The 22,749-nt window shown below is 36.9% G+C and overlaps 1 protein-coding gene across 9 annotated transcripts in view; it reads left to right on the top strand.

The window, feature by feature from the left end:
* Positions 1-22,749, top strand: part of PDE10A (phosphodiesterase 10A) — a 548,616-nt gene that overhangs the window by 513,173 nt on the left and 12,694 nt on the right. For 8 of the 9 annotated variants that reach the window (XM_065590407.1, XM_065590411.1, XM_065590408.1 and 5 more), the window contains 5 exons: positions 1,175-1,258; positions 4,522-4,672; positions 10,091-10,246; positions 15,450-15,622; positions 18,948-19,059. In XM_065590407.1, coding sequence (XP_065446479.1) covers positions 1,175-1,258; positions 4,522-4,672; positions 10,091-10,246; positions 15,450-15,622; positions 18,948-19,059 — 676 coding nt within the window. Of the gene's footprint in view, positions 1-1,174; positions 1,259-4,521; positions 4,673-10,090; positions 10,247-15,449; positions 15,623-18,947; positions 19,060-22,749 lie in introns of those variants that run through there. The other variant, XR_010600146.1, reaches the window with a different exon arrangement.

The following is a 22,749-nucleotide window of genomic DNA, read 5'->3' as shown; positions in this document are numbered from 1 at the left end:
AAAAAGCAAACCACAAAAAATATGAAAATACAGAAGCTCAGTGATGCAAAGTACTTGAGCACTCTGGCTCCAGTACATCAAGGCATGCATGCACGTGCTTAAGTTTAACTGCGACTATTCATGATTAAAGTTAAACATGTGCTTAAGTGCTTTGCTTGTTGGAGTGCTCAGCAGTTTTCAGCATTAAGCATTAATGTAGGATATTCTTTGCAGTATAATTTCTAATGCTTTGTTGAATGATATTATATAACCCACCTCCTCAACAAAATAATTTTTACTTTTAAATATGGGCAGGCTTTCTTTCTGGAAACACAAACCCCCATTGTTTTAGAATCTGAACATAGGTAATCATTTTCCAAACAATTCAGCTACCTTCAGATCTGACACACCTGCTGTGCTGTTCAGTGAATCGCAGACACTCTAACATTTAGTTAGATTCAATGGGAAGTAAATAGAACATTTCAGCACATCAGGTGCAATGAAAGGGGTTAATTAATAATGGATGGACAAGCAGCTCTGCTATGCTGGTCTCCCAACATGAGGCTGTGAATGTTGATATGACGGGGGGAAACGTCAACTAATGAAGCATAAAAATACAGTATTAAATCTGTACATTTTGACATTTTAATTTAGTTTCTATTAAATAGTAAAAGCTATTTTTTTTTCGCTACAAAAATGAAACTTGGTGGAAGTTGCATCCAGTTCTTGAAATAAGTAATTTTCAACCAGCCCTGGAAACACCAGTGAATTTCTCATTATATATGAGTCACCCTTACAGCTTTTTGTGGCGAAGGATTAATTTGAGTTTGAATACTTCTGAATTACATTATAACTCCCCTCATTATCCTAATTCAACAAAGAAGATTCTGGTGAACTCTCTGACACATTCTTTAAACGATATAGTTCCCTTAAAAAGGGAAAGGGGAGGATATTTCTATTAAGCAAATAGGGCCAGGTCCTTCGCTGATGTAAATCTGCATAGCTTCATTGAAGTCAGTGGAACTACACTAACTTGCACCAGTTGAGGATCTGGTCAACAAAGTCAATATAGTGTGTATGTTCAGAAACAAGACTATGCTGCCAGGTGAGCATGTCATCTAGCAGTTTTTAGCCTAATTATAATAAGAATTAATGGATATTTGCTGCTGCTGAATTTAAATATTCTTTATGTCAGATACCACTTTGATATCGGTCCCTACGAGAATGTCTGGCCAGCCATTTTTGTCTACATGGTCCACCAGTCCTGTGGTGCAACCTGGTATGAATTACAAGTATTTTTCATCACTATTATTTTGGTTCTGTGATTATTATTTATTTATTTATTTATTTATTTTACTGACTGTTGTAATGAAACTCCTCATGCTTGGATATTTTTTTTTAGTAACATAGTATACCTTGTCTACACAGGAATCTAGTAAGCAAATTGGATTTCCAGGCCCAGTTTTTGTTCCTCAGCTGGTAGGGCTGGGGATGTTGTGGGGTTAGTGAGCTCAGTTCCAAGTGAGGGAACTCTTCCCGTTGGACAACGGCCCTTTGAGTAAACAGCAGCATTGCTCGGTTCTGAGTGGAAATGCATCTGCGGCTCCTCAATGAGAAGGATGATGACAGCTTTACAGGACCTCTCAATAGTAAAGGAGACCTAAGGTCCATCTACACAGGATTTCAAAATATAGCTGCTGAATTAGTTTCAAATATTATTTAAATAGTGTCTAAAAAGATGTTATCGATTAGAACATTATCTAGCATTCAACAACAGTGGACAGGAACAGAAGACATGAATGGCTCTTCTGGCCCCATTCCTGACCCATTCTGCTCCCTTCTGCCTCCATGCTGCAAAGTGGATGAGCAGTAACCCCTCCTAAATACAGCACCCTGCTTCACAGCAAAATCACCTTGTTTCCAATGTCAGAAGTCTTTGGTTCCAGAGATAGGGGCTAAATTTACTCCTAAATTGCTTCTTCTAAACTTTGTTTTCCAGGGGGTTTCAATTTGCTGTGGAAAAAATTGCACCAAGTTGAAACTTTGCTTAGTGAGTCTCAGTCCACAGATATTTTTTAAAAATAAATAAATGTGAGAAAAATATTTTCAGAGGAACACTGTAAAGATGGGGAGGCCTGGAATTTAACATCCTTCAACCCATCCAAATATATTTATTATTTTGAAGTTTCTTTTATGTTTTTAAACTATATATATATAGGGAAAAAAGCTTCTTATCTCTCCAAAACAAAGTCTGCAACTGTCTTAACATTGCATTTAGATGCTGAGCGTATTGAGGGTTAGAATTATGCCATTTGGCACAGTCTTGTGTAAAGGGTAGAGTGTAGCTGTTAAGCTGTCCACAGAGAGGGAGTGTAGGGAAAGAGCTGCAACTCCTAGAGACAATTCCTTGCTTGCTCTCAGTGAGAAGTAATATACTGCTGTCCTCTAACGAGAGCACAGCAGTAGAGGGAATAGTTATATTCTAGGCTGAGGCATCATGTCTGTGGTGATTTTGCTTTTGGTGGTGATTGTCCTGTCCTTTAGTAGTTTCTGAAAGTAAGTAGGCAGGGACAGGTATTTGAACAGAATGGAAGTGATCGTTGTAATATATCTATTCTGAGGAATATCCTATTTCAAAGAAAATTTTTAACAAATGTTTGAAAATGTCTGACTGAAACCTCTGGAATTTAAAAAAGAAGAAAAAACACTAAAGATTTTGTGAAAGACAATATGCCTCCAGTTTTTTTTCTGATGCAAGGTTAAAGTTCTGTAAATGTTATAATAGTAAATAATAAGCATGAAGTACTATATTTTTCTGTTTAAATAGCTTCTTATAGTAAATGTGTTTACATTTTTACATGATAGGTCAGAGCCATTTAGCTCTGTTTTTTCAGCCCACATACACTGTAAAAGCCAGGACATTAATACTGCCACTATATAAAAGAGCAACAAAACCAAAGAGAACTCACCCAAATGAGGTCAGACAGTCAATTCACACTAACCAAAAGGAAGGAGTTTATGCTTAAAGTGTCCACTTCATCCTTAATTTTCCATGTTCACCCATAATATTGCAGAACTCCCCATGTAGTTGGTAATCATGCATATGACATACATTTCAATATCCAGGCATTTAAACTTGAGTGAAGTATTGTGTATGAAACGTAACTATTAATGAGGAACTATTCTATATAATCAAAGTTTTAGTTCTTCTTTGAGTGCTGGCCTCTTTGTGTATTCCACATGCACATGCGTACCTCCGAGTGGAATACAGATAGGGACCACACATCTCGAAGAACCTCTAGTTACAGTAAGTAACTGCCATTTCTTCTTTGAGTGTTGGTCTCCATGTGTATTCCTCTCATGGGTATGCATGCCAATGTGGAATACAGATAGGGACCATCTATCTTGAAGTAAGTAAGTAACCTCCATTTTTAGACACACAAACAGTATCAGTATAGTAACTAGCTAATATCATGTAGAAGAAATTATCATGCTACAGAACAACCCCTCAGTTTCAAAGAAACTGCGATAATAGGTTGGAAGAATGGTCAGTTTGAAAGAGCACAGAATTGGAAATCAGGAGACTCAGGTTTAATTCAAAGACTTGGGTTCAACAGATTTCCTGTGTGACCTTCGACAGGTCATGCAGGGGCTTTTGAAAAATTTACCTTTAAACTATTCTGTGCCTAAATTTCCATTGTGTAACAATGGGGATACCGCTTCCTGCTACCTTGCAGGAGTGTTATGTGGATAAAATCCATTAATGATTGTGAGACACTCAGACACTTTTTTGACAAGGGCCACATAAATACACTGACAGTCAGAAACAGCAATCTATAGCTGGTAGATATTCTAAATGCTGCATACTTATGCTTAATCACATAATGCTGATTTAGCAATCCTTTTTACTACTACCCCCACCTCCAATTTCTTTTGACCACCAGTCTATTTTAAGTAATTATGGTAGGTAAACAGGCTTAGAGATAGGTTTCCTTAAATAAAATAGCCCCTCAAACTATCTGGATGAGACATGGATTATGTTCAGAGGATGTCAATTATGTTTAGAGTGACAATAACCCAATAAAAAAGCCAGTGAAACTATTTCTGGAGCCACTACATGCTCCAACAATTGGAATGGAGTCAAAAACAAAAATGTATCAAAGAAGAAGAAAAGAGGAGAAATTATTATGTTTTCTTGCCAAACATAGTCTACTTTAAGCTAATTATTCTCTTGAGATTATTAGCAGTAGATACCTGTTTAAGGAAACAACAGTCAGGGATTCTGAGGGTTTTGTGCAAATGAACCCTGAAAGTTACTTGGGAAGATTGACTGTATCAGAACATGGCATACTGAAATCAGACCACCACCCTGAATTTATACTCTGACTACTGGAATCTAAATATTTCATAATTCTAATAGATCTTAGAAAGGGAACCAATCATATATTTTTGTTATAAAGAGTGGGTTATTTTTCGGTGAATTAGAATTATTGTCATTTTTTCCATTCTGTTTCTTCTCTCTCACCAATTTTTTCTTTGAAGCTTTGAACTTGAAAAGCTATGTCGTTTTACTATGTCTGTAAAGAAGAACTATCGCCGTGTGCCCTATCACAACTGGAAGCATGCAATTACAGTTGCACATTGCATGTATGCCATACTTCAGAACAACCAAGGGCTTTTCACAGACCTGGAGGTAAGCACGGGGACCATAGTACTCTCACGAAATCTCATAACTCAGACAGCAATGTAATTCTGAGCTAGGAAGGAAGGTGTCAATTGTCCTGGAAATACATACAATATCTTTCCTCTATTATTGTTTTGCTTTGAGTTTTTCTGTAAACTTATTCTCTGTGGGCTTCTCTATAAAATTTGGTCTTTATATACCACAGCGGTGTCCTCAAGATGGCACTCTCCCATACAGTGACTGCCATTAAAAAGTCAGCATTTATCCGTGCTTACCACACAGTGTTGTCAGCAATGCGCAGCAGTTCTAAATACAGGAAATAATGTGATATCTGGTACCACTGTTTGGTAATTGTGTGTAAATGTTGACTTTCTAGTGGCAAACTCTGTAAAAGAGAAAAGCCCTTCTATGTTCTTTTAAAGCAAAGGTGTTCTTTCTCTAAGTTAAAGCTTGCTTTCTGTATAATTCAGATGTAGATCAGGATGGATAAAATTACCATAATAATGCTTACAGTCATGAAGAATGATCTTTAAGCCAACTAAAATTAGAATTCTTACACAGCATGATGATGGTTGTTCAGAATTTTAATACTGTGCAAGAAATAATTTCCGGATCTGAAAGAACAAAATGTTTTTAGTTCAGCAATTGATTTAGATGGAATCCATGCCATATAAGATTTCAAATGTATTTCTTAAATTGGGAGTTCTTCCATCCTCAAGACAACAGTTCTAGGGTTCAGATTTACAAGTGTGTATTGGTTGGTGTGGGGATTTCTTGGAGGGGGGAGGCAGTTGGGTTTATTTATGTATTTTCCACCTCTCAGAACTTTGACAAAAATAATTTGGTCTTACTTAGCGAGAGATTCTTTGCCCAAAATACAACATTTCATTTGGGTGGTATTTCGGTTAACAACGTAAAAAAGAAAAACTGCATCCTGTTCTCTATGCATGCAAAATTCCCATTTGTAGTCAGTGCATAGTGTAATACTTTTTTTGCCCAAATTTCACTATAAAATGCAGTGGTATTTCACAGACAATTGTGTCTTCCCCTGCTTCAGAGGATCATAAGCCTGGAAGGGACCCCTTGGGTCATTGGGTGCAGTCCCCTGCTATCTTAGGCAACTTCATCATATAATTCCATTAATAAATTTATTAAACTCAATTTTAAATCTAGTTTGCTTGCTCCCACTTCTGCTACTCGGAGGCTGTTCCAGAATGTCACTCCTCTGATGGTTAGACACCGTCTTCTAATTTCCAGCCTAAATGTATTCATGGCCAATGTATAACCATTTGTTCTTGGGCCAACATTGTCATTTAGTTTAAATAGCTCTTCTCCCTCCCTAGTGCCTACCCCCAGATGTATTTACAGAGAGTAGTCGTATCTTCTCTCAGCCTTCATTTTGCTAAACTAAACAAGCCAAACTCTTTCAGTCTTCTCTCGTAAGATGCATCCACCATTCCCCTAATCCTCCTATCGGTCCTTCTCTGCATCTGTTCCAGTTTAAATTAATTTTTCTTCAACCTGGGCAATCAGAATTGTACACAGTCTTACCAGTATCTTGTACAATGGCATTAATACTTCCCTATCTCTACTGGATACTTTTTGTGGGAGAAAGTACAGAGGGTGGATTCCAGTTTCCTTCCCTGCATGATTCAACTCTTCCCCTTTTTGATTACATTTCCTTGTTGGAGAGAAGTAGACTCTGCTGTCAGATATCAGCAGGTGTAAACTTATGTATTTTGATCACATCAGGCATAGAGATGGAAATTAACTTGAGAAAGTTATTATGGAAGGAATGGTGGCAGGTCATTGCAGTAGGGGACAACCAGCAAAGAGGTGGGTAGATGGTGTGCAGCAGATCCTTGGGAGGTCAGTGGCTGCGTGCTTGAAGTTAGCAATGGATCAAGAAGGCTTCCAAAAATTCTGCTATGATATCAGTAATATTTAGACATGAATAAATGTATTTTACTTATCTCTACTAGAAATACCTTGCCTGTTACATTCTAGGATTGCCTTTGCCTTTTTCATTGCCCCATCACGTTGATGGCTCATAGTCATCAAGCAGTTGACTAATGCACGCAGGTCTTTCTCCTCCTCTGTTGTTTTCAACTGATGATTCCCCAGTTTAGAACAGAAATTCTTGCTGTTAGCTCCTAATTGCCTGACTTTGCACTTTGTATTATTAAATTTTATCTGATTTCTGTTACTGCAGTCCTCAAGGTCATCCAATTCTTCCGGTATCACATTCTGACCCTCCTCTGGATTGACAATGCCTCCCAATTTTGTGTTATCAACAAATTGTATTACTACTTCCTCCTTTTTGTGCCAAGGTCATTAATGAAAATGTTAAATACATTTTGTCCCAACATCAATCCTTGAGAAACTCCACTAGTAACCTCCGTCCAGCTCAATAGTTCTCCTTTAGGTGAATCTGTTATCTCCCCTTTAGTCAGTTCCTTATCCACCTTACAATTCTTGTACTAATCCCCATTTTCTCCAGTTTAACTAATAATTTCCCATGTGATATCTATAAAAGGCTTTATTGATCTCCAAGATATCCATTAAAGAAAGATATCAGGTTAGTTTGACACGACCTACTTTTGGTAAACCCATGTTGCATTGTATCCCATTTTTCATTTACCTCCACATCTGTAATGATTTTTCCCCTCAAAATTTGTTCTAAAGCCTTGCATAATATTGAGGTCAGACTGACAGGTCTGCAGTTGTCCAGATCACTTTTTTTCCTTTCTTAAATATAGGTACTACTTTTACTGTTCTCCAGTCATATGGTACCACCCCAAATTTGACAGATTTATTAAAAATCTTTGCTACCAGACTTAAAATGTTATGTGCCAATTCTTTCAATATTCTGGGATGGAGCTTAGCCAGTCCCCACAACATGAACATATGAAGCTGTTTGAGTTTAAATAAGACCATTTGCATTTCTGTTTACTCACACACATTTGCCATCCTGCCTTTGCCCCCATATTCTATATTAGCATCCTTACTGAAAATGGAGACAAAGTATTCCTCTAGCTTTTGGGTCATAACTAGATAATCCTTAATCTCTACACTTCCTCGCTGCAAAGTGGCTCCAGTTATTTTCTTGTTCTCTTTTTATTTATATGGCGAAAGAATCTTTTAATATTTGTTTTAATTTCCTGGTAGTATAGGAAACAAAGGGTTCAGAATATCCTCAGTAGTCAGATTATATTCTATTCAATGCACAGATTCTCTCATCCTCTGTGTTTGGAAAGCACCTAGCACATATAATAATAAAAATTGTCATCCTTCAAGACCCTTCTCAATTCTGCCCCTCCCTGTCTACATCTGCCTTTGTCTCCTTTCACGTTGCAGTTTATGATAGAAGGTAGTTACTAAGAAGACAAAGGTACCAGCCATTTGATTTTGGGGGATAGGTCCTGATCAAGGGGTTTGGTCAGCCATCTTGATGGAAAGGTGTGGTGAGGATTTTACCTTGAACCAAGTCTAGCTTAAGTTTTAATTACTAGACATCGTTTTGATCTTTATTTCTCTTGTAACCATTTCTGGCTTTAATCGTTATACTTGTACACACTTAAAATCCATCTCTTTGTAATGAAGTAAACTTGCTTTATTTTTAATCTGAACCAATCCAATGCTGTGTTTGAACTGAACTGTTTGGTAGCTCCAGTTACAATAACACCTGTTGGATAGTGACCCTTTAAAGGAACAATGAACCTTAACATTCCTCTGATTGTTCCAGGACAGGGCAGGACAGTTCCGATCACATGTTTTGGGAAAATTCAGGGCTGGGGCGTCACCTTACCAGTTGTTAACCAAGGCTGGTGGAGAGCAGTGGAAGTCTGTGGTATTGCAGGCAAGCTCCAGGATCCAAAGCTTTGGATCAGGGCTGCCCAATGCGTAGACATCAAGCTCATGGTTGTTGCTAGTTGTGGGTGTCCTAGGCAGAGAGCTACAGTAGCAAGGCATTCTGAGGCACTCATGGTCCCAGGGTAAAAGGTGACACAACTCTTCACCAGTCTGGATTGCACCCCAGAAGGTGACACTGGTGTTCTAGTTCAAATAAGGATTTTATTTAAAAATTCTTATCAAATTCAATTTGTCTATATGGTAGAGAGAGAGCCTGCAATATAAAAATGTAATTCTATGTACTATCATTGCACAACTTGTATGAGAAAAATAATCTAAAACTAATTAGCTTCCTTGTTTTGTCCTCCTGTAATTTAAGAACAGACAGACCAATTTTTTTTTAATTGATGATAAAAAACAAAACAAGGTTAGCTTGTTATGTTGCTGTTAAATCCCGTTAAATAAACAATGATCCCTTCCAGGCCACAGAATCTTTGGGCTGGTCTGCTAAATCCACTTTGCTCTTCTCTACTCCCAATTCTCTGCTGGTATAAGGTGGACCTTACATTACCGGTGTAAATGAGCGCCACTCCTAGAAATAACCAGCTCCTCATGCCTCCCCCTTTTATGCGTCTGAGCAGAGCTCAGGCTGGGTGTAGAATGTAGCATTTTGTCTGCAGATGAAGTATACATTTGTTGCTTTTCCCCACTCTCTCTTTGGACCATCACACACAGACACCTATACATACACACATATAAACACCTAACAAAAATGGCCCCAGTTGCTCGTCCTGTAGAATATGTAAATGTATTCTTTAATTCTGCAAAGTCCCCCTCCTGGAGTTTCTTCCATATCCTTCCATTTGGAACAGGATTTGCCTATTACTGAAGAAACAGTAGGTTGACTCTCAGTAACTATCTGCACTGGCTTTTGGGCCCCCTGCTTCTCTCCTGGACTTCCCCAACTTGTGGGAACTTTTCCCCCATAGTTCTTCTTTAAAGGGGGGTTCTCCAGCACAGAAGAGTTTCCACTATCCAATTAATACAGCCTCAGCCTGTATTTAATTGTTTAGTAAATTGATAGACGGGTACTGCGTGGAATGATGTATGTTCCCTGACTCCTTCATCCTCCTCCCACACAGACTCCTGGACCCCAGGAAACTTGTCAGTGGATCTGGGGGCAGGTAGCTGATACACACACGCACAAGAAGGTCAAGCTCAGTTCATGGATCTAATGAGAACAATTTGGCCAAATATGTTTACACTCTGTGTAACTTCTGTGATAAAACAGAGCTATAGTCTGTGCATCTGGTTGACAACTACATAGAGTTTAGAATACCAAGAAAACATACTTTAAACAGGAAACCTGAAACAGTCATACTAATAAAATGGAAAATTGAGAGCATCAAAAATCCATGCATAGAGTGAACAAACTGCCATTTGGTTTCTTTTTAATTTATATATTGTAGTGTCACTGTACAATATTTAAAGAGATTAAAGTGAAACCTAGAGGCAAGGCAATGCATCTCTTCACTTCTTATATTTTCTTTTTGTTTGCCTCTCACATTTCTTTAGCGAAAAGGTCTCCTAGTTGCATGCTTGTGTCATGACCTGGATCACAGGGGTTACAGCAACAGCTACCTTCAGAAATTTGATCACCCTCTGGCAGCTCTTTATTCCACCTCGACTATGGAGCAACACCACTTCTCCCAGACAGTGGCCATTCTGCAGGTAGGATTACTGAATGCACTAGAGCTTAGAATCATAGTAGTCAATGTAGTAGACTCAGCATTTCTTAATAGCTATTTTTAAAGCATGTTTAATTTCATTACTAGATTTGTAGTGCTAGTCTAGAAAATAAAAATATGTGCAAGAAATGTGGCCACAGTTTATTACAGCAAGCCTGTATTCCACTATTGCCAAATCCTAAGTGTTAAAAAATCAGGAGTCAACCACTCCCTCCCCCAAAATCTTGAGATTTCCATAAAAGCCCATAGATTTTAAAAATATAAAGAATTGAGGGTTTTTTATTTGCTGTCTGGTTTCTGAACCTTTGGGGTGCACTTGGGTCATGTTTTGATGCTTTTTTCTCTAGCCGTGAAAACCTAGAAACGTACTTGTTTTTTAAATGAAAAATTCCCTGAGATTCCCATATTGTCAGATGATTCCAGCAGCTGATGCTTCAAGAAAGAGTAGATCTACACTGCACTCTGAGATGTGGTTGCAGCTCAGGTAGACTTACGTTATCTTTACCCACGCTAACATGGCTAAAATGGCAGGTAGAAGCCATGGCATGGGCTAGCAATGCAAGTAGGTATCCAGGATCCCCGAGGTGCTGGTCCAGCCTGCACTAAAGTCTGCATCACTGCACCTGAATTGCTGTTTTTAGCCATTCTGGCACAGGTAAACAGATGTTGGATTACAATGTAGACATACCTAAAATGACCAAATTTGAGACTTACAATAGAATCACAAGAATTGGCAACAGTGCTTATTAATCTTTTATTTCAGAGTTATAGCAATCTGCTGTAATAAATTCCTGGGAGAATTAAATGCGTGGCTTTAAATGTGCATGCATCCTTTACCTAGGAGCAAACACAATTTTTGGCATGCATGGAAAAATGTGCATAATAGTTTGATTATTTTCATATGCTTTCTTCTTCTTCTTCTTCTTCTTCTTCTTCTTCTTCTGTGATTTAAAAATAACTGTTTTAAATATTAAATTTTGTATGCTGGTGGATCCATAATATGAAGTAGTTCCTTTGTGAGTTGAGTTGACTTAATACAAACCTACCAAGAGCGTGCTAACCAATTTCAGGACAGTTAAACTTAGTGATAACACACAGGTATTTTGTCATTCATTAAAAATAAACTGATGTTGAACTGGAAAGAGAGAGACTTCATAGCTACAAAAATAGCTCCTAGTCCATTATGATTTCTGTGCTCACTGCTTTTCATTTTGGTGTGCACATTCCCTATACACACCCTTTTCATGGTAATGTGTCTCTAATCCCTTGCTAACTTTTTTCTCTTCCTGGTGTTTCAAGGGGAGCATATTTATTTTCTTCAATATCTTATCAGCTATTCATAAAAACACGTGTTCTGTATCACATTCATAAGCACATCTTGTGATTCATATTTTGAGGAATCCTATACATGGGAGCCTTCACAGAATGTAAGCCTTAACTCTTAATGTTCCTTCATTTAGGAGAGTGTAAATGAGCCCCTCAGTGTTAGTATGGCATTAGATTTTTAATATTTGTTTTTCAAATGAGTTTATATACAGTGAGCAAGAAACTCAGTCCTATTAAGGCTTCTTTGCAAACTTAAATCAGTACTGTAATGGCCTATTTGGGGTTTCCTCTGCATGGTGGAATTCCTGAATTGTATAGATCCACCATAGCTGCTCCTGTGCTACATCCTAGCCCTGGCAGTTGGGCACAGGGTGGTGTTTTGAGAAATGGGACATGGCCAGGATGCTACTGTGTATGCTAAAATACTGGCAACCAAAATGGTCACTTGGGGACACTGGTGGCCAGTGTCATATAAAGCAGCCTTTAGGTTGCTCTGTTTTGCACTAGGGACTGGATGGCCCCAGGATCAGGGACCCTTCTTAGACTAGCACCAACCAGAGCTGAGGGATCTGGCCTTGTGTGTCAGCAGTAAAAATAGTAATTGTAAATAGTAATAGTAAAAATGTTACATTAATTAGAACTTTATAGCTATTTGTTTCAACCATCATAAACATAGATTTATGACATACTTATTTTTAGGGCTGTCAAATGATTAAAAAATAATCACAATCATGAGATTTTTAAAAAGTTGTGATTAATCACAGTTTTAATTGCACTGTTAAACAATAATAGAATACCAATTCAAATGTATTATAAATATTTTTGAATGTTTTTCTACATTTTCAGATGTTGATTTCAATTACAACACAGAATACAAAGTGTAGAGTGCTCACATATATTATTATTATTTATTACAAATAAGAAATGGGCAGCATTATCTCCCATAAATGTAAACAAAGTTGTTTGTCTTAGCAATTGGCTGAACAAGAAGTAGGACTGAGTGGACTTGAAGGCTCTAAAGTTTTACATTGTTTTGTTTTTGAGTGCAGTTATGTAAAAAAATAATTCTGCATTTGTAAATTGCACTTTCACAATAAAGGGATTACATTACAGTTCTTGTATGAGATGAATTGAAAAATACTATTTCTTTTGTTTATCTTTTAACTGTGCAAATATTTGTAATAAAAAATCATATAAGCGAGCACTGTACACTTTTGTATTCTGTATTGTAATTAAAATCAATATATTTGAAATTATAGAAAAACATCCAAAATATGTATAATAAATTTAAATTGGTATTCTATTATTGTTTAACAGTGTGATTAAAACTGAAGTTAATTGTGACTATTTTCTTAAATCTAGTTAATTCGTTTTGCATTAATTGCTTGAGTTAATTATGATTAATTGACTGCCCTACTTATTTTGTATAAATATAGAGGATTCCAGTTACCAGTTTTAGCTGATCATGGAAAGAATCAAATCTTACCAGCAGGCATGCATTCCACATAGTGTTCAGCAACATAAATGGCATACCCAAAATGGCAGCTTTCACTAGTACATAAGAAACCAACTAGTTCTTGTAGGTTAATACTGTGTGCAGAAACAGTCATAACTATCTGGTCATGTTAATGTTCCTGATATTGTAACTTCTGAGGTCCTAAAAGGTGCCTACTGCACACCCTGTGGTGTTATGCTACTACATAACTTTAGTAATAGAACATGGAGCATATTAATGGTAATCATGCAGCAAGAGTAGAAAAAAAATCAATGCCAAAAATCCAGACTAGGAGAACTACTGCTAAACACTGTCTGGCACCAGAGTGCTGAAGATGGATTAAAATAAGTTTCTTGAAACATCCTGTACCATGACTTGGGACATTGTCAAAGGAACATTGAGACACAAATGGATTGTATTTTCTCTTCATTATTCACAATAAATATATTTGTCCAAGCAAAATGTTGTAAAATAAAGTTCACATTCCCGGTGATGGGCAAAAACAAGCCTATTTTATTTGTACCAATAAGAGATTGTTTTAGAACAACTTATCCTTATGGATAATGCTTGACAAAAAGCAGGGAGACTTTTGGTTATGTTCTGCACAAGTGGCAATGAAATGTTGAAACACATCCAAGTTTAATGTATTTTTAATGTTTTCTGTTTATATGCACCTTGATTTGGCTAGTTCATCCTTTTTGTCTTCCTGCCCCCTCTGGGTTTTAGCAAGACCTTTAATTAATTGTTTCCAAAAGGAGAGAAACATTGGATAGTACAGAGTTTTCTAACTAGATGGTGTAGCTTTCACCAGCAGTCACCATATATGGATATTGTTCATTACATATGGTTTAATAATAGTAAAAATGGAAAGGGCATGAAGCATGGCATGTTGCCATAGTTTCCATGGTGTAAGACATTATTCTCTCTAGTTCATAAGTCAGCTCAGTCTTAAACAAAGATGCCTTTCCCTAAATATACACATGAAAGTACTATACCTAATTTCGTTTCGAAAGAGGAAATTGCATCTGCTAATGAATATTAATTACATTTTATTTAGGGCACTTTAATCAAATTGCAATAACCTTATTACAGTAACTAGATATTTCTTTATCGATATTAAATATTGTGCATACACTTACACTGTGCACTATTAAAACACTCCTGTTATCTTCAGGAAGAAATCCCAAGCTAGTTTACCAGGCTAGTGGCATCTCAGCCCTCTGGATCAGGCTGGGAATCCCAGGCTCCCAAGCCAGCTGTAAGTGGGAGTGTTTTGTAGAACTGCTGGGAAACGTTTTGTTAAAATGTATTTCTGCCTAGTAATTTCTTCTATCTTCAGAGAGCTTTCTCCATTTAGAACGAGAGAGGAGTGTTTAAAAACAAATAAACCCCAAACAAGCAAACATTGGGCTTGAGAAGTGCTGAGAACCATCAGCTCCAGGGCTGGAGGGGCACTCAGTACTTTGCAGTAGGTATCCAGCACCTTCCAGCATCAGGCCATATCTTTAGGGAAGGTTGCAGGGCTAGATCTTCAAAGTTAGATACATGTAAATATTTCAAGTGCCTTAGTTCGGGTACTAAGGTGGGCAAATGTCCAGTTATCCACACATCTGACCATGTGAGAGCCCCAATCTTTGGTTTGAACTTGCACATGTGTTGTTTGTGTACATGTTAGACACATGCAGATATTTGTTCCTAATTTTTAAATTTTGGCCCACAATGTAAATTCATTTGCAAACTTTGGGGAAATGCAGAGTGCTAAAATCAATGGAGTGAAGATTTAAGATTCATAATAGAGATAATATGTTTGTTAATGACAATGGATTGGGCTAATCACGGTAGGATGTACTATAGCAAAAAAATAGGGATCTATGAACTGAGTTTTGTGAGAGATGGTGTCTAAAGTATGCATGTCTTTGAACCCTAAACACAGAGCAGCAATTCAATCATAGCAACAGCTCCATGTTAACCTTTTAAAAAGAAAATATCAAAGCGTGTTTCATGCTGTTCATGTTTTCATTTATAAAATTCAAAAATCCCTAGTGGGCTGTAAAACTGTTGTAAACTGATAAATAAATATAGGAATAAGAAGAACATAAGAACGGCCCTACTGGGTCAGACAAAGGGTCCATCTAGCCCAGTAGTCTGTCTTCCAACAGTGGCCAGTGCCAGGTTCCCCAAAGGGAATGAACAGAACAGGTAATGATCAAGTGATCCATCCCCTGTCACTCATTCCCAGCTTCTGGGAAGCAGAGGCTAGGGACACCATTGCTGGCTAATAGCCATTGATGTACCTATCCTCCATGAATCATTTCAAAATTAGAGCTTGTGCTTTTTATTGGTTTTATTTTTTATTTTTTCATAGCTGGAAGGGCACAATATCTTCTCCAAACTGAGCTCCAGCGAGTATGAGCAGGTCCTGGAGATCATCCGCAAAGCCATCATTGCCACAGACCTTGCCCTGTACTTTGGAAACAGAAAACAGCTGGAAGAACTGCATCAGACAGGAGCCTTAAACCTTAAAAACCAAGCACATAGGTAAAGCAAACAAGCAAACGTTCATAACTTGAAGAAAGAATCTTGTTTCTGGAAATGACAACAAAGAAGAATTAAGATGAGAATTTTTACCAAGCACACAATATCTTGTTCTTTACACCAGTTGTTCTCAAACTTTTGTACTGGTGACCCCTTTCACATAGGAAGCCTCTGAGTGTCACCCCCCTTATAAATTAAAAACACTTTTTTATATATTTAACACCATTATAAATGCTGGAGGCAAAGCGGAGCTTGGGGTGGAGACTGACAGCTTGCGACCCCCTGAGAGGTCCCATCCCCCAGTTTGAGAACCCCTGCTTTACACAGAGTAAGCTCTAAGACCAAATATATATATGCACAAATATAGTATTCCAGATATAAAAAGGCATTGACAGTGTTCAGATACTTAGCTTAAATCTATCACACTGACATTTCATTGCCTTCAAACTGTTCCTATTGAGGAGTTCATTAGTAACACAGGCCCTGCAAATTCTTACACACATGCTTTACACCTGTCTCATTGACTTCAAGGGGATTATGCATATTTGTGAAATTATGCACATGCATAAGTGTTTGCAGGATCAGGGCCTAAGTTCCTGAGCCGACTCTAGTTAAAATCAATTAATCCTTTTAATGGTAATTACCTATTCATACAGTTAATATAAAAATACTTTTAGCCCTAGGACCTGATTCTCCACCCATGCCAGTGTAAATAATGAGTAGCTGCATTGACATCAGTAGAGTTATACTGGTTGGAAACCCAGGGTTAGTGAGAGGAGAATCAGACCCCTTATCCTTGAGATTTAGACCACAGAAACATCAGGTTTTATAATATACATTCACACTTGCATGCCTAAACAAAAACTAAGTGTTGTGACAATGAAAGTTGCACCAGGATTCACCTCACCTACCTAAATCCTTGAAAGCATGAAAATAAGAAATTAAGGGAAAAGTCTCCAATCTCTTTTGCCACTTTCACATAACCTACCCCACACTCTATAAGGCATTTATTCTACCTCCAGCACATACTGAAAAGCAGTACATACCCCAGCTTCATCCAGCTTGGTCTGTCATGCCAAATCTTGATGGTGATCTCATACTCTCTTGTATCAATAGATTGACACATCTGATTGCCACACAGTCCATTTACTCTGCTTTAAGATTGCTGAGGTCACTGTTAAGGTTTTGCTTGACAGAGTGAGTTGGATGAAATCTATTACTTTTAGGTATGCAAAACACAAAGATTGTATGGGATGTTTTTTCATCCATGCCAAAATGAAAATCTGAGCACTACCGCTACACCATATTAAAATATCCGGTATGGAGAAGAATGGACTCTTGTGCCAAGTACTTCAGAATTTGGTCAGCTGAAAGCACAAAAGATCACAAGTACCTTTCAGCATAACTAAACTCAGAAATATATACTCAAAGCAATTTTGCGTTAACCTTTGAAATTTAAAACGTCTGGATAAAACAAAATAGGATAGATGCAGTTTTTTAATTAAGTATTTTTAATCATGTATTGAGAGGATCTAACAGAATGATCATTACTTATCCACAATATGAGCATGCAGCATTTTTTGTGACATGTAAAAAGGTATTTAAATATTTTAGCCTCTACTTTCTCCTAGTATCTCAGATTCTAATCAGTTAACTCTCTGAATTGGTTAGGGTATTCAATTAGTGAATTCAGGGTATTTCAAATTATTCATCTTTTTGTGCTTTATAACATTTTAATGGTCATTAACAATAATCACATTAAACATTTATAAATTCTCAATTCAAATGTGCAATTCCAATATATGTCTTTAATTACAAATACCTGTGAATTACAAAGGCCAAAATGCCTATTTAAAAAAAAAAAAAGCACCTCACATAGACACATTCCACCCCTCCAAACTAAAGTAGCACAGTCTAACAAAACTTTTCAAAATGATTGAGAGAGAGAGAGAGTTTCCTGTGGAAAATCGCACCATTTGACCAGTTTTCAGTCCCTTGGTATGTCTTACACTGGGGCAAAACTGGTACTTGAATGGAAATACTCTGGAACAAGCTTCCAGTCCATGTAAAGAATAAATATACACCTCTACCCCGATATAACGCGACCCAATATAACACAAATTCGGATATAACGCGGTAAAGCAGTGGTCCGGGGGGGCGGGGCGGGGCTGCGCACTCCAGCGGAGTAAAGCAAGTTTGATATAACCTATAATGCAGTAAGATTTTTTGGCTCCCGAGGACAGCGTTATGTCCAGGTAGAGGTGTATTTCCACCTTGGCTATTATGGAGGGTTTCTTATAGCACCTATCATTGTAGTATCTTGAAGCTCAGGGAAGGCAACAAGTTCCTCTTTCCCCATTGCTTCCCAAGCCCACTTTGAAAACAACAAAAATGGATTACCCTCCTGATGGCAACCCTGAGAATGTCCGAAGAATGGAAAAGTCCTTCTTAGGGATTGGAAATTTTACCAAAATAGCAATTCTGAAATAATTATTACAAAATAGATATTTTGGTAAATTTCCAAGAGTAGACATGCCATTATGTAAATTAACAATAGAAAATGAGCTCTGGACTAAACTTACTCATACTAGAGTGGGCACGTATATTACTGCTTAAAAATGAGAATACCTGACCACTGATATCCTTGAACTACTTAATGTTTATATCTCTGCATAATTATGAAAGATCTTCATTTTGCTTATATTTCCTATATGTTATATGTATGGCACTAAATTAATCTATCTTATAATAAAAATACAGGCTATTAGGACAAACGAAATTCTAATTTACTACTAACATATGTTCAAAACAGACTAGCATCATACAATATTTAAAATACAAAGGGACATTTTAGTATAGTACCAAGTCAGATATAATAATTGCTTAAAAACTTCACAAATACAACAGGTATAAATCACGGGACATAATTTTTCTCAAAAGTGGATAATGTATGCTATAAATCAATTATAGCATGGTCTTCCTTGAAACACTACATTTTATTTACACTTGCTTGGGTCAGCCATTTGGTTCAAATTTTTCACTTGGCTGCTCTTGAATAGAGCCTTTTTTCAATAATATAAGCTACTGAACTGAATAAGAGAGATGATTCATATACTAATATGATTCATGTGATGAATTATCAATGAACTAATATCAAAGGGGGATGGTGGAGTTATGTGGGAGGTATTTTGTAGAATTTGTACTTTTTGTTTATTGTTGGACATATATATATATATATATATATATGTGACAGGACACATACAGAGTTTCAAAACACAATAATATAAAGCTTTATCTAAATAACAAATTTCATATTCTTGTATTCTAGGGATCGTATGATTGGTCTGATGATGACAGCTTGTGATCTATGTTCTGTAACAAAGTTGTGGTCAGTTACCAGATTGACAACTAATGATATATATGCAGAGTTCTGGGCTGAGGTATGTATGTGTCTCTCACATTTGTTCTACATATGGAAAATATCCAGATAAATGAGAGAAAGGAACACAACAGTAGGTTGATCTAGAACAATTTTCAATAGATTACTTACTAGTATGTCTTGAAATATATTCCTTTATTCATGCAGATGTATTGTAAGCTCCCTGGAAAACATTTGAGCAGCTAAATTAGTATGGGGGTTTGTCATCAACTTGCAAGCAAGAAGTATATTGTTTTTCCAAAATAAAACATTTATATTTAGAAGGCATCTCCTCATAATAGAAAGTGATTTAATGGGTAACAAGACAAAAGAGAAGAAAATCTGTATGATTTTCAGATCACTAGTGGGAGTTCTCTGAAATAGACATAGCTGTTTGTGATGGTAGCCTTGTAATAAGCCACAAAGCTCCCTTTACAAAGACGATGTAATGAGAATCTATACATGGAACATAGTTGTACTTGTACAATTATGTCCTATGCTTAGATAAATGAGAACCCAAATACTGTTATGGTAATTCAAAACAAGAGGGGAAAGGATGACTGATGAAGTGAATGTAAGGTATTATTCAAAGAATGTTGCATTGGATTTAGCTTTCTTTTGAAGAAAAGATTTTTAGAGCCTAAACAGATTGATAATTTCCCTTTTAATAGCCAATGGTTTAGATGAACAAAGATGGGAATATGGGCTAAAAAACTAAAACCAGAATTATCCTACAATTCTCCAGTTTCAGATCTGTTCTATATTCTGAACTGATTTTGCATGTGTAAATTGTAGGGCCTGATCCCTTTCTCTTATATAGTAGGTGTGTGTCTGTTAATTTCAGTGGAGTTACTCCTGATCTACAATGGTGTGAGGCGAGAATCAGGCTTGGATTTTTCATGGATTTTGTTTGTTTCTTGACTACTTTCTTCTGGAATTCAAAATGTGAATGATTTGGTTATTGTTTTATTTTATCTCAGTGATTCCGTAGCAAATTTGCTTTGCTTACAAGTATAAAGACCTCTATTGTAACTGCCAGAGCTGTAAACCTAACATGGAACAGGAGAATCAAGTTGGGTTATTTTCTTCTTATCAGTAATAAAGGTGGGATTAAGGACAAAATTTGCCCTGCAGAGTATTTGACTGGTGAGGATGTGCGAGAGGGAAAAACTTTAACTTGACTCCCTAATCCCAGGACGTGTCTGAGAGAAACATCTCTTTACTTGTAAATGGAGGATATTTTCTTTGGAAACTATTGACAATAAACACAGAGCCCCGCAAAAATATTTTACTGGATCACTTTTCAGAAAAGGATAATCTGAGGGGGTGTCAGGTGGTAGAAGATGCATTCATTCCTGTGCCTCACCCTGTCCTAGCAGACAGCACAGGCGGGTGCTACCTCAGGAACATAAAAGGGTCTGAAGGCTCCTCCGAAGCAGAGGAAACTAGGGGCAGGTACAGAGTTTCCCCGGTATCCTGCAGGGGAAACTCTAAGAATAGCCAAACTCAGTAGAAAATTTAGACTGCGTTCCACCATATGTTTTGTTATTACTTAAGTTAGCAATAATGGTAAACTCCGGTAATGGGGTAAGTTTGGACAAGATATAGTTGTTGTCTGTACAGTTCTCAGAGATGAGTGGAAAAGCCACTTGCTTACAATCTGCATATGAGATTAATAGCTACTTTCAATATATTGAATACAAGTTACTAATACCAGTATGTTTAAAATGTTCTTCACTTTGTGTAATTGTTAAATAGGATCATATATCTATATATAGGTATCAGTTAAACACAATGTTTTATTGATATATTTACAATTTTTAAGCAAGTTCGAAGACTACCATTTATTAATTAATAAATAGAATTGCAATTTGTATTTCTTACATATACCAAATACTTCTATGTCTGTATTCTATATTTTCAGATTTTTTGTTGAAAAGCACAAAAAATAAAGTAAAAATTGCTTTTATATTAACATTACTCACTTTCTGAATTAGTCCTGGAGGCTAAAGTGAAATTTGAGATGCATTAAAACACGAATCCCTATATGCCGTTGAGTAACCTCTATACTCGGCAAGCAGTTTATTGGAGTATGTTTAGCAATGTAGAATAGAATCCTGTTTATCCAAGCCTCCATTATCTGGCATTCTGTATTAATCAAACCACCAGCTGCATGGGGTGGTCAGCACATTCAAAAATCAGCCACAAGAGGGGGAGGTTGACACTGATACTTTCCGTAAAATTTCCGTAAAATTTAGTTAATATTTGTTTTTATTTTTTCACAAAATGTAAAAACCAAAGATTCTCTGTAAAAACACAAATTCTGCATTTTTCCATGGCAAATGGATTTCTAGGATCCCTGCAAATCAATGATTCTCTCCACCTCCTTTATACCTGCATATGTTATCTAAGTTATTTGGACTCGTCTGGTTCAACTTGTTCATCTCACATTATGCTAATTTCAATTACTGTTCTGGTTTATAGAAATGGCTAGGAAGACTGAACTGGACTGCCCGAACAAGATATACAAACAGACAAAAACGTGTAAACAAAGATCCATACATATGCATATATGAGTTAAACACTGACCATATTTGCCAGAAGTGTACATATGGAAACCTCACTCATAACCAGATTTGCATGTACATCTGCCATTAGAGAGTAGTATGTACTGTAAGATATGTTGCTCTTACAGTGTGCAGAACTGTACCTGCTTTTCAAATTATTTGCCTTTTATGAATACAGTAGAGGTCTGAAACAAGCACAGATTATATCAGCAACTTCATGAGGTAGTTTCTAGAACACTTATTACTCAGTTTTGCAGTATGAAGGTCACATTAGGTTCTCTACTATTCCTGGATGTTCAAGTAATAGCTGTGGCCAAAACTAATCTTATTGCATCTATACGTTTCTTAGATCACACTTCTGCAGTGTTCTAAACATGCTGTTCTGTTTTAAGACCACTGGGCAACTTTACAACATTATGCTGGTGATCAGCAGGGTGCACTGGCTTCTCTTTAGTTCCCAGGTAGAATTTAAGGTGATGGTTTTGCCCTATAAAAGGTGTGGCTCCCGTATACCTGAAAGTCTGCCTCTTTCACCATGTAATACTGCAGCACTTGTGATGAGCACAAGCGTGTGGCTAGCACCACTTGTTTTTAAAAGAGGTGGCTGATTGGAAAGATACTTTCTGCAAGGTGCCCAATACTGAGAAACTTATTCCTCACCTTTGGTCCAAAATTGCCTGGATCAACTGACCTTCAGGGCATGCTGCAAGATTCATCTCTTAGGCTTTTCCTGAATGAGTTAGTTGAGGGATTGTGGAATAACTTGTCAAAGCAGGTCATTATTTTATGAGGCATTGGTGACACATTTTAAGAGAAATGGGGTTCATTGTGGGGAGGGCAGGTAAATTTTTATATTGGTCTGTTATTTTTACTCTATACAACTGCTTCAACCTTGGATAGGCCCATCTAAAACAAAGTTAAATGCACAAAAATATATCACAATCATGCTTAGTTTCTAGGAGTTATTGCTTACATTACCATTTGAGTATATCATGCTCATAAAAGGAGTCCTTGTTGTACAGTTTTCTGAGATTGTATCTTCAATTGTTCCCATATGGTATGTTGAATTCTAAAGACTTAGATTAAAAATAATATAAACCAGAAACACCTTTTGAGTTAAGAAATCTTGATTTTTCTTCTGAATG

This window comes from Chrysemys picta, chromosome 3 (genome assembly GCF_011386835.1).
Source record: "Chrysemys picta bellii isolate R12L10 chromosome 3, ASM1138683v2, whole genome shotgun sequence".
Classification (NCBI taxonomy): domain Eukaryota; kingdom Metazoa; phylum Chordata; order Testudines; family Emydidae; genus Chrysemys; species Chrysemys picta.
This window is presented reverse-complemented; position numbering and strand designations above follow the sequence as displayed.